The sequence below is a fragment of the Nilaparvata lugens genome, chromosome 10 (assembly GCF_014356525.2).
Source record: "Nilaparvata lugens isolate BPH chromosome 10, ASM1435652v1, whole genome shotgun sequence".
NCBI lineage: Eukaryota > Metazoa > Arthropoda > Insecta > Hemiptera > Delphacidae > Nilaparvata > Nilaparvata lugens.
Genome location: NC_052513.1, coordinates 36,700,609 through 36,714,041, shown reverse-complemented (window position 1 = coordinate 36,714,041; position 13,433 = coordinate 36,700,609). Strand labels below are relative to the sequence as shown.

Genomic DNA, 13,433 nt, shown 5'->3' with positions numbered 1-13,433 from the left:
ATTATATACATTCAGTTGATTAATATTCATGAACATTATTGATTAGGAGTCAGGACAAAAACTATTTTGATAAGTCGAATTGAATGTCGGGGCAATTGAAAGTCGAATTGAATGTCGGGGCATTGTACCTTTCTTCTACTTGTAATGTTATTAATCTGCTTTGCTATTTCCATTAGTTTGTGGGGACAGTCACTTCTCTTGATGCGGATTATTTATTCATTTGATAATAATATTATTGTACATGATTAATTAGGAGTAGATTATTAATTCATGATTAATAATTTATTCAGTTTATAGTATTCTTGTACATGATTAATTAGGAGAAGATTATTAATTCATGATTAATAATTATTTAGTCAGTTGATAATATTCTTGTACATTCGACTGAGTCATTGTCAATATTGTAGAACCGTTCCATAATTGAATAAAAACACAAATCTGTTGTCAACAAACCACTGGTCACCCTTGTCAGCTGGTCCCCAACTAAGACTAAGTTTATAGATTATATTATATTCAATTAATTTATACATATTTTATACATTCTTTGTAATATATTCAGACAACAGTGAATTAGAAGTTACCAATTACTATTTCTCTTCACTAAATGTATTAAGTTAGTTATGTTGGCTTTGAACATGTACCAATTTTAATGTTCAATGTTTACCTTAACCTTTTAGCTTTAGTCAACTTGAAAATGTGACCGGTGTGGTCACGAAACCTTGGTCGTGTACTAAATAAAACAGTGTAGAATTTGACAACAGATTTGTGTTTTTTATTCAATTCTTGTACATGATTAATTAGGAGTAAATTATTAATTCATGATTAATAATTTATTCAGTTGATAATATTCTTGTACATGATTAATTAGGAGTAGATTATTAATTCATGATTAATAATTTATTCAGTTGATAATATTCTTGTTCATTTATTAATTAAAATAAAAAAACTGTTTTGATGAATCGAATTGAATGTCAGGGCATTCTCTCTTGAAAGCATAACTTTCTTTCACTTGTCTTGTAATGTTATGAATTTGTTATGCTTGTTTCACTATTTTATCATTGATTTGTGATGAATATTTGTTAATTTTGCAGGATTTTGTGTCTGTTTTTGGGACATGCAGCCGGAGTAACTGTTCCAAGCCGGCCATGTGCCTTTGCAGTGTTTGTCAGAAGGCGGTTTATTGTGGCAATGAATGTCAGGTAAATAAAAATGCAAATGATTGTCTACATAATTCACTCTTCATTTCAGGGCTATAGATCAGTGGTTCTCAATCTTTTCACTTCGCGCCCCCCTGCATAATTCAGCTGTAAGCCGGGGGCCCCTACATATAAATAAGCGTATAACAACAAATTCTATACAAACAATTATAAATTTATTTTAATTTATAATTTATGGTTGTTACTTTTGTTTCTCATAGCAATTAACAATAAAAAGAGCTTCAGTGTGAAGGATGAGCTTGTTTATTCGTACAGAGTTTGTTGAAAAGAGGTGTGAGCTCTCATTAGGCTACTCTAAGTTCCTGGATCACATCCAGTCTTGATGTAAATTTACTTTTCATGGCAGCTAGAGAAGAAACCCCAGTTTCACACAAATAAGTTGTCCAAATGAAGTCAATATTTTCAATGCCACTCAAAAATGGGTGTTCCTCGTGCACACCAATCCCGAAGGATGTGAGAGAATATTCTTCAAACTTCATTTTAAGTGCATAGTCACCTTGGAGATCAATGAGGTTTTCTTTTTCTATAATGTTGAGGGAGCACTCATTGATTGAGAATTTGAATGGGTTTTGAATCCATGCCAAACCATTCAAGTTCTCATTAAAATATTTTCAAGTAGAATTTTAGAAGTGAAAGATTGCTTGAAGTAATTATTTTAGAAGTAAATTATTTAAATTTATTACCAAGATTATTTAATCTTTCTTCCAAGCTTTGCGCCCCCCTGAACATTCATCGCGCCCCACACTTTGAGAACCACTGCTATAGATTATTAAAACACAAAATAAATATCAAAAGAACCCTTTATTTATGTGAAATTTTCAACATCATCAAAATGTTATATTTGTTTGCTTTTTAAATGTGAATTGTGTTTGAAAATAAGTTTTCTTGATTTCAAACTTTATAAAATAGAAACTCAGGAAGTGAATGTGCAAATTTTTAGTGGGAAAACATGAAGAACCCAATTCATAACCTATAAACTTGAGTTAATAGGAAATGACATTGGGTAATACGGCAAGGCAGAACATCCAAACGGATTTCTCTGCTAATAAAAGCCATGGGAATAGATAAATAATAAAATAACTCTTTATTTTCTATAGCCACATTGTGTTGCTATACAAAAAGATATAGCAATTGTGTTGCTAATGTACAATTATTCACACTTATTTTTAGTGCTACTAATTATTAAAACACAAAAAAATATCAGAAGTACCTTTTTTTATAGCAATATTGTGTTGCTAATGTCTACATTATTCACGTGCTACTCATTATTAAAACACAAAAAAATATCAGAAGTACCCTTTTTTTATAGCAATATTGTGTTGCTAATGTCTACATTATTCACGTGCTACTCATTATTAAAACACAAAAAAATATCAAAAGTACCCTTTATTTTTTATAGCAATATTGTGTTGCTAGAAAAAAATATATTTCAATTTTTTTATTGTGTTTTGATTATCTACATTGTATGAAGTATGACAGTCATAAGACCAATAGAAGGCTGAAATTTTATATTCAGGAGAGACGGGACATTCCTGCAAGGGACTCCGCACCAACAAAAATCAATATGAAGTTAATTTACTGTACACTGTATAAAAGAAACTTAAATACTGTTCAACACTCATTATGAACGAGCTAGGAAAAACTAGTAAGCCACCCGGGCTGAAGAACTCGCTCAAATAATATATCAGCTGTTCTATTGGAAGCAGTGGAGTCAATATAGTTCAAGTTGCATTCAGCTGTCGATTGCATGCATGATTACTTACTTATCCTTGTGCTACAGCCCGATGTAGGCTTTAGCCTCCTCCACAATCTGCCTCCAAGCCTCTCTGTCTGCTGCCTTTCGTCTCCAACCTCTCACTCCCATCGCTCCCAGGTCTCTCTCCACATCCGGCATCCATCGAACCCTCGGCCTCCCTCTTTTTCTTACAGCTTCCAGTTTCTAATTGCATAAAATTAGGCTAATAATCCCAGCTGACAGCTGATTCGTCATTTGTAATGATAACTATACTATAGATTTTCAATGTTGTGGTATTATATTCTCAAAAAGGGATGAAGGAATTAGTCGACTTCGTTGGCCAACGAACTCATTGATTGAAAGAATATGTGTTGAAAATTTGAAGTTAATTAATGAAAGCTATCGAAATTAATCGTCGAACAAACCAACAAACGGACAGCGACTAAAGGCCAACAGTGACATCAGTAAGAACCCGCTATTCTCATTCAATTATACTTTGATTTACTAATCCAATCATACTAAATTTACTTTCTTTTTTCTGTTTAGGACTACTTGTTATATAAATAGAAATAAAAATCTCAGTACCCTTTTTTGAATTATTTTATCACAATATGTTTCTACATTTTTTCTGTCCTATATAAAATTTGTCGCAATCACTACATTTAAGTTCATAGATTCCAGATTTTTTAAATGGCAATGAATGTTGAAACATGCTGTGATAAAATAATTCAAAAAAGGATACTGAGATTTTTATTTCTATTTAAATTCACTTTGTAAATTAATATTGGAGTCTCAACTCTTTACGAGCGTTGCGAGTTTCTATTGATGCTAGAGGCCTGAGTCACTTACTAGATGAGCCTACTTGATAAGCTTGAGTCGCTGTCAATCAATCAATCAAACTCTATTCAATACATACATTGGTTATGAACATGAATGTCCGTTTGCAGGTTTGTTTAACGATTGCATTCGATAGATTTCATCAATGAATTTTCCACATACATTACTTCAATATTATCTTGCAGATTGAGTTCGTTGGCCAACGAAATTGACACATTCCTTCGTCCTTTTTTTCAAAGATATAGGCTAAGAGGATAGCATTGAAAGTGTATGAGAAAAATATGTAATTATTTATCATTAAGTGCCGTTTGCACAGTCACAGTTTAATTAAGGCTTGCAAAGGCTAAAAATAAACTTTCTACTGGTGATATTTTTAAAAGTTTTTTCGATTTTTATATCATCAAGCTATCAAAATGAAAAAGTTTTCACAAGAAAACATTTTTTCCGATCATTACTTTTTGAGATATGAGCGCCTAAAGTTTTAATTTTCGGAACAGAACATTTCAAATTCGGTGAGAGATAAATCCATGAGACTTAGAGCATAGATTCTTAATGGTATTGTTGATCTAGTAAAACAAATTTTTCCTTAAGTATCAAATTTGAGAAAGCTATTCAATTTACCAAAAATAACTTAGTTGAGTTATTTTTGGTAAATTGAATAACTTTCTCAAAAATTTTTGTTTTACTAGATCAACAATACCATTAAGAATTCATCCTTCAAATCTCATGGATTTACCTCTCACCAAATTTGAAATGTTCTGTCCTGAAAATTTAAATTTTAGCCGCTCATATCTCAAAAATTAATGATCAGAAAATAATGTTTTCCTGAGAAAACTTTTTCATTTTGATAGCTTGATGATACACAAATCGAAAAACTTTGAAAAATATCACCAGTACGAAGTTTATTTTTAGCCTTTGCACAGCCTAAAACTAAATTTCATTTTAAACTGGATTAAATCCGTGTCAAATCTCGTTCGTTATAATGTGTTTCATGTTGAGTTTTAGCCACCAGCTGATTTAATTTCGACTGTACAAACGGTCCTAAAATCACAAATCAGCTGCTAGCATGCAATTAATAACTCAATGCAGCTTGAAACTATACCATCTCTTGACTTTCCACTGCTTTCATTAGAACAACTGACAGATTTTCAGCGGCATTTTGAGCGAGTTCTCCAGCCCGGGGGTTCACTACTCTTTATTTTATCAAACTCTATAGCCCGGTTGCACAAAAGAATGTTAAATTCTTAATCATGATCATATGCTTGGCGATTGAAAGAATCAATCAGAGGAGGTTTTTTTTAAAGAAGGCTTCTCTGATTGCTTCTCGTGGCATTTAATCAAGGTTAATACTTAACAGGCTTTTGTGCAACCGAGCCTCACTTATAATTTATGTGTCAAATCCATCGTTCAATTCTATCAGATTTGTCAAATGAAAAACAAACTAGACAGTTTTATCAACAAGTTACGTTATTAATGTTCATTGTGACCACCATTTTTGTTGAATGCCACTTGGTTGGTAAAGTTTTATTGGTATGTAGGTATATTAAAAAAATAAAAAATCCAATCTTACAGTTTTGTAGTACGATCTCTTCTATTTTTCCAACTCATTTTCCAAATAATCCAACAATCCCCAAAATAAATAAGACATATTTCTAAACGGATAGATTTAGATACATGGAAAATTGATGAGCAAAAGAGCGAAACTCAATCATTAATTTTGTAGATGGAAATTACTGAGATATTGCAATTATTCAAATGCTATATAGATGGAAATTACTGAGATATTGCAATTATTCAAATGCTAATGAATTAATTATTATTATTAAACGAAAATCCAAATTAAATGCTGTAATTCACCCCGAAGACCTGTTCTACAAGACTTCTACACAATAGTTTAAGTAGGAAATTAGGGCGCATTAAAGTATAAAATTAATTATTATTATTAATTTAACGAAAATCCAAATTGATGCTGTAATTCACCCCGAATACTTCTGCTAATACAAATATTGACAACAGGGTAAACAGCTAGATGGAAATTCGATGAGCGCTACTATTCAAAAATTATTTGTCAGCCCGGGAATCGAACCCAGTACCTCCTAATTGCCGGTCAGGAGTGCTTACCCTTAAACCAAACTGACAATCTCTGGATAGCAGCGATCATCTTATACGATTTATATTCGTATAAAATTACCGGTAATTAGGAGGTACTGGATTTGATTCCCGGGCTGACAAATAATTTTTGAATTACAGCATCAATTTGGATTTTCGTTAAATTAATAATAATAATTAATTTTATACTTTAATGCGCCCTAATTTCCTACTTGAACTATTGTGTAGAAGTCTTGTAGAACAGGTTTATTCGAGAAGTACTCACATACTATTAAATTAATCGACATTTTATTGCATGGTAGCCTACCATGTGTTTGTTTGTCTTAGAATCTGAAATATATGCTCAAGTTTTATAAAATAAGCCACAGATGAAGAATAAACTTCATATTAGGTTGGTTTCTAGAATGAAGATGGTAGAGGACTCGATATTTCCATTTTTCACTGTAAAATCATGAAATTTGAGTCCTGTTGAAATTATTTTTCAATTAGTGGATTTTGAGTAAAATGAGTAAGAAATACAATAAAACATTTCAAAAGCTGTAAAAATTGGTGTAGATTATTGAAAAAGGCGAACCGTAAAAGTAAACCAATTATCAAGTTTTATAATATTTTATCATATTATTTTATTAAAAATGTTCTTGACTCAAGATAGAGTTTTGCAAAACTTCCTGTGTTGCAGTACAGTAATAAAAAATTTGGTAATATCATATTAAATTATTCAATACAATACCGTTATATAGTAGACCATATAGCAGTCAGGCTCGCTTCGCTCGCCATATCCGTCAAGCCAGGGGGATTCGCCCCCTGGACCACCGACTTGATCGGCCAAAAATTACAAAGCGGGCTCTCTTCGCTCGCCTGCATATTTCAATTTTTCAATTTTCAATTTATTAAAAACACACAAAACAAGATAAAACAAAATTACAAAGATTTACGAAACAAAACACAATAAAATGTTACAAATATAAAAATTTCATTTGAGCATGCTTCATTCCATCAGAAAGTCAAAGTACTGAGAAAACGCAGAAAAGCTGAGAAAAACGCTGATTTCTGGCGTAACTTTGATGAAATATTAGAGTCACCTCATCACAAAATTTTTAGACCCTAGCTAAACCTCCGTACCAAATTTGAACATTTTCTGTCTATTACTTGATGAAAGAACTGAGAAAACGCAAAAAACCGCTAATTTGGGCGTATCTTTGGCGTTATTTCGAATTCCTTATAACACAACATTATTACACCCTAGCTGAGCTTCTGTACTAAATTTGAACAATTTCTGTTCATTTGTTCTCGATAAATCTGAGAAAAAGCAAACAAACGCTAATTTTGGGCGTATATCTTTGACGTAATTGCAAATTCCTTCTAACACAACATTATCACACCCTAGCTGAGCTTCTGTACCAAATTTGAACATTCTCTGTTCATTTATTCTCGATAAAGCTGAGAAAACGCTGGAAAAACGCTGATTTTGGGCGAAATTTTTCTAAATCCGTTCTTAGTGCGCCTCTAAAGGGCCAACTGAACATACCTACCAAATTTGAACGTTTTTGGTCCGTTAGATTTTCAGTTCTGCAAGTGAGTGCCATTTAGCTTTTTTATATATATATATATATATTATATATATATATATATATATATATATATATATATATATATATTATATATATATATATAATATATATATATATATATATAATATATATATATATATATATATATATAGATATCGTCAAATAGTGAGGATGCGTTTGTTTAAGATTATTGTTTAGTCGATGATTGCAAACGAACGACTAATTAGTGGGTAACACAATAAATTTTCAAATTCATGTACCGCTGACAGATTCCTGTGTGCACAACTGTAGATTGTCTTTACGGTCTCTGTACATTTCCAGCATTTTATAAAAATAAAGAAATGAGATAATGTGTACAATCTAAAGTAAATGTGTACTGCTTACTAATCATACTGATTTGGTTTGTTGCAGCAAGCTGACTGGGAAGACCAACACATGTTAACGTGTGGGAAAGATTGAACCCTCTTCTAATCCAGTCTCCATCCACAATATTCATATGAGAGATGTTTTCCAGTGATAACTGATGCGTTGGTTTACTTAGCGCCAATTTATCATCTAATCACTCATATAATCTCGATATTTTCTCATTTTTCTACCAATTCAATGTCCAAGATTCAAACAAAATGCGATTTGCAACAATTTACGAATTCTTGGCTATTTTTTTTCAATAATTTAGTGCAATCGTTCAGGAATATTTCCTGATTCACGTTACCATATATTACACAGAGGTGCAAATTTCTATATTTAAATAATGTATTATTTGATAATTGTGAAGCTGAAATTTTAGCTATGAATCTGTCATTAAATACATTGTCATTACTGATCGTGTTAATTACTGCAGGAAATATTTCATTTCAGTGAGAAATATTTTATTTAAATCAATTTTCATGATCTATTTTAATTTTGTTTTTTAAATGAAATGAAAATAGAGTTAGATCTTTCAAGTCCTCTTTTTATCAATCGACCTTGTGAAGAAGGTCTCCCTATTTTGTAAAGTTTGTATGGGCAGTTTCTTGAAGTAGATTTGGAAATGTTTTTTTTCAAATTTGTTACCCAGCTTTGTGCAATAGTTGTAAATGTAAAACATTTATTACTGTGATCAAGTACCTATTTGGGATTATCTAGATTCAGTTGGGAAAAGAGTTTATATATAACGACAAATTTATGTCAAGTTTTGTACAGGTATATACGTATATTACAGGGAAAATTATTCTATAGGTATAGTTATCTCTTTTGTGAAAAAAATAATCAAACTGTTGATTTTCCCAACTGTGAGTGTATTGAAGAATCAGTTTTATTTTTGAAATTTTATTTCAAGTTATTATTCTTATAAATCTTGAAATTTTCAAAGTGTAATCAATTATTAGTTTCATTTTTGAAATTTGATTATAAGGTATCCTTATGAAACTAGATCGTTGGATCAAACCTATTTCTATTATTTCCCTAATGAATAATTAGATTCTCGGAAAACAGTTCATTTCTGTTGGCGAAAGCCTGATCTCCTTCTTACTATTTGTGTAAAAATTTGATTTTGTAAATATATCTCATTCGTAGCTTTTGTAAATAGTTTTACTTTCAATGAAATTTGATTATTTTTCTATTTTTGCTGCTGTAATACATGTCTCACCAATTTTGGATCATGTGAAATACAAGTTCAATAACCAATTGAACACCGTAGCTGATGCATTTTGATCTTGGTCAGTTCTATTCAAATTTGATAGATTCTGATCAGTGATCGTCGTAATGCTATTCTGAATCCAGTTACACACGATTTTTGGACGGTCGAATGTTTGCCGTCCTTGTAAATTCTACCATACTAAACAGAGCTTGGCAAACACATGCTGTGTGCAGATGCACTCAATTTGTTTGCCAGGTTATGTTCAAGTACGGAAAAAATCGTACGCCCAAAAATCGATGTTTGTGTAATAAATGTGAGTTTTCCAGATCCTCTCTTCGGTTCTAATCATTTTCGATATTTCAACCAATTTATGAATAATTATATAGGCCTAAGTGGAAGCTATTCTTCTGATGTATAGTCTTAGAAGTTATGCAGACTATGTCCATGGACTAATTGTTGTGAAATAAATGTTAATTATATAAATTGATAATATAACCATGGCGTAGTAAACATACTAACTGATGTTTTTTCTCGTTGCATTCAAGTTTTTTTGAATAACTAATGGGAAAAGCTCAAAAATCCAAAAACATTCTTTATTTTCTCGTTCCTCGCACACAGGCTTTGCCCATGTGAGGAACCTTTTTCAATTTTTGTATATGTATATTTTTTGTACTTTCTACTTCTTAGTAGAATAAAGATAATTTCAATTTCAATGTTACAGCTTATTATAGCTTTAGTAAGTGGTTTTAGTAGATAAGGGTTATAAGTTTAGCTCTCATAAGCTATTTACCCAACATTTAATACGATTTTGTAAACTAGTCTACTGAGAATGGTGATGAAGTGTTAGAGGAAAAGACAGATTAGAAGAAGGATGTAAAGGAAAAAGACAATTATTTGTTGTTTCTATTTATAAAATAACTTTCCTGGCTTTTGTATACTGTCCATTTTTACAAGCCAAAATGACTATTACCTTTTTATACTACTTATAAATATTAAGAGATGTTTACTTTCTTGTTTAAGGCTACTTTTATGTAGATTATTTCTACTTTGATTTTTAGCTTTTATATTAGGATATGTATCATCATTGAACTATGTGAGTTGATTGAATGTTGAATGATTTTTATGATAGGGTGACTAGTTGAATGAGTCTTTCCCTTTTACATATTGTGAAGTGACTAGTAGAATGAGTCTTTCCCTTTTACATGTGAACTGTACCAAGAAAAATATGTTTGATATGCATGACCCACTAGCTAGTGTTCGTCTGGATGTAATGCAATTCAATCGATATGATCAAATTTCGTATAATAAATGTTGATAGGAGATAAGCGGTGTTTCTCCATGTGTCTATCTCCGAGCTTTATAATGACGTATTGATAATTTTTGTAAAGTTTCTCAGTTGAAGGTTTTTCTTTTATTTTTGATACTGTATTGAGATGATCTGCTAATTTTACAGACTTTAGTATTGTTGAGATGTATTTGGTTCTTTATAATTTTAGATTTTGGAATAAATTTTAGTTTAATTACCCTTAAATTTAGTTATCAAATTTATTTATCTCACATTGAGATTCTTTACTAGTAATTTTTACTCTATGATTTTTGTTGTCAATCTGGAAAATTTTTCTTTGTGAATAAAGCGGAAATATATTTCATTTTTTTAAACTTCTTTCTTCGGTCTCAGATTTTTTTACCTTTCCTACTGATGCATACAATGATGAATACAACTATTTTATCTCCTAGTTGCGCCAAATTTGGCTTTGAAAGTTCTCAGATCATGCATCAATTGTGCAAATTTCAGCCAAATCTGATATACTGTATATAAAATATAGTTTTGGGGTTCCTAAGAGAAATCATGTATAATGTATTTCATATCAAAATATGAGAAAGCATGTATACTCTAAAGTATCATTGGCCGGGCCCACCCAAATGAAACAGTTAAGTATATTTTAAAATGCTTTAGGCGGGATGCACACCGGAGAAACGCATTTCGTGAAGCCCTCTTTCATGAAACTTGTTTCATGCAATCCGTTTCACTCGCGCATGCATACAAAAGAAACGTTCCCTGCTTAATCTTATCAGTCGATTGCGAGCAACTTTCGTTTCACGTTTCCTGAAACTTTTTTCACGAAACGCGTTTCTCCGGTGTGCATCCCGCCTTAGGCTATGTGGTTAAAAGTTATTATTCAATAAAATAGAATATAGGCTAAATTGATTTTGAAATGTCAACGTGCAAATTCTCGTTGAAACACCATGCAAATCATATGTGGCCATAATAGGATAGGTACGTGAAAGTTTAACGATGGCCACCCACGAATCATTATAATATAGCACATTGAAGGGCCCTTCTAGTTCTAGCTCTTATAAAGAACGTATTGGCAAGGCAATGCAAGCCAACGGCGCTGGTTGGGAGCAATGCATTGGTATATGGAGCAAGTGGGCTCTTTGATTCACAGTTTTCTCGCTTGGACTGCTGAGCGCTAGTATAGCTTTGTTTGTTTATATCCCATCAGCCATCATAACATGTGAATAATATTATTGTGAATTGCATCCGAATTGGCAAACCGGTTGTTTTATCATTTTATAAAGTAATAAGTTAATACTTTTAGCTACTTTTGTGCTAATATTTGCATAGATTAATTAGTTTAGTAATAATCCAATTGTAGTGATTGCTGATTGTGAATTTAAAGTCGTGGCTTTATAGTGAAGTGCTGTATTGGTGATCATGATAATGAGGTTAAGTCTACTTCGACGTCTTTTGGTGAGTTACATTTTATGTTGTTTTAATTTAGATTTAGTTTATAGGATAATGGCATAGATCAAAATAACATACTAAATCGATCCCAACCAAAAATTTGATGACAGGTACAACCCTATAGCTATATCGGCACTGGACCTAGGCTATAGCCGGCATAGATTACCTGAGTAAACAACTTGTAAAGTTGATTATGCTTCATAAAGCACTCATTCTTCACTTCCCAACCCCAACAATTTCCACTACTGGGCCACCCAACTGTTCAGGTCAAGCGATGCCATTGATTTACTATATTTAGTCCATGGATTTTTAAGAATTCTGAACGGATGGTCTGATTTGGTTAATCAAGGTAATAGAACTTGAAGAAACAAATTCAGGCATATGGTGAAATTGAAAGTACACAAATAGAATAGCCTATTATTTGAGAAATTTAATTCATAGTATCTACTTCTTACCACAGAAAAGAGAACCTATTTTAATTTTAGTTCCGTCCTTTTACTCAGTTTTAGGCCTACACTTTCAAGAGCTAATATTTCAAAAACTGTTGAGAATAACAAAAAATTCCACTGTACGAAAATGGAATTCTACAAGAGAATTTATCAAGCTTAGGTACTTTTTAAAATGGTAAGCCTTTACTATATATTGTAGAATATTATTAACAAACTGCAAGTCTCTATCTGGAAAATAACTGAATTTTTTATAAAAATAGAGACTTTTGCGCTACATAGTTGAAATCAATCGAGATTGAATCAAGCCTGGGATTTTCAGTTTCTTTTAGAAGGAAGAAAGCAAGTTCAAGTGAAAAATTCATCTTTGCTTATCTGATATTTATTTTTAGATAATAATTTATCTTTCTCTAGATCTTAGTTTATGGATGATCTAGCCGGGTGTCCTGGGTAAAAAGAGGATAAGGCGAGTGACGCGAGCCTGCTGGCTTGTATATCATAAGATGACAATATGCTTACTACTAATAAGTTCCCTAAAAGCACTTACGTATATGAGGAAAACATAAAATGAATGTCGAGTGTTGATGAAAAATTGTGTGACAACAAAAGAAAGCAGACAATAAAACAATAAGAGGATCTGAAAGGGTTGCGCTCAGTAGAATACTGCGTAAGTAGAAAGTTATGAACTGGCTGTCTGAGAATAGAATCACTGAGCAAAACCTTCTTATGGACTCTACAGTGTCTGCAGAAGAGGGACACAATAGAAAAATAATATAATAATGATTTCTTGGAGAATGAAATTGTGCAGTATCAGGATAATAGGAATGCATGATAATTCAAGATTCCCAGAAATGAGGGGAGTTTTCTCTGACGAGAAAATCTCAAATAGAATAGCTCACAATTGAAGGATATGATGCTAAGAACAAGATATTAAGCTTGTCTGTGTCTGCTTGAGAGTGATATAAATTTTATACTATCTCGAAAAACACTGTGAATAGAAGCACGTTTTTTCTCAACATTCAAATGAACACGGATTCAATTGTTTTAGGAGAATGAAAAATTCTTCTAGTCGGTGTAATATAACTGCTCCTCTTAGATTTTATATTCTTGAATTCAACTTTGATCAAGTTTCAACTGTTTAATTGTTTCCA

General features: G+C 31.8%; 1 protein-coding gene across 7 annotated transcripts in view; it reads left to right on the top strand.

Moving 5' to 3' along the window:
- Window positions 1–10,750, top strand: part of LOC111045811 (putative mediator of RNA polymerase II transcription subunit 26) — a 101,119-nt gene extending 90,369 nt beyond the window's left edge. For all 7 annotated transcript variants that reach the window (XM_022331287.2, XM_022331286.2, XM_039436787.1 and 4 more), the window contains 2 exons: window positions 1,092–1,199; window positions 7,881–10,750. In XM_022331287.2, coding sequence (XP_022186979.2) covers window positions 1,092–1,199; window positions 7,881–7,928 — 156 coding nt within the window. In that variant the 3' untranslated portion in view covers window positions 7,929–10,750. The remainder of the gene's footprint in view (window positions 1–1,091; window positions 1,200–7,880) is intronic.
- The last annotated feature ends 2,683 nt before the right edge of the window (window positions 10,751–13,433 follow it).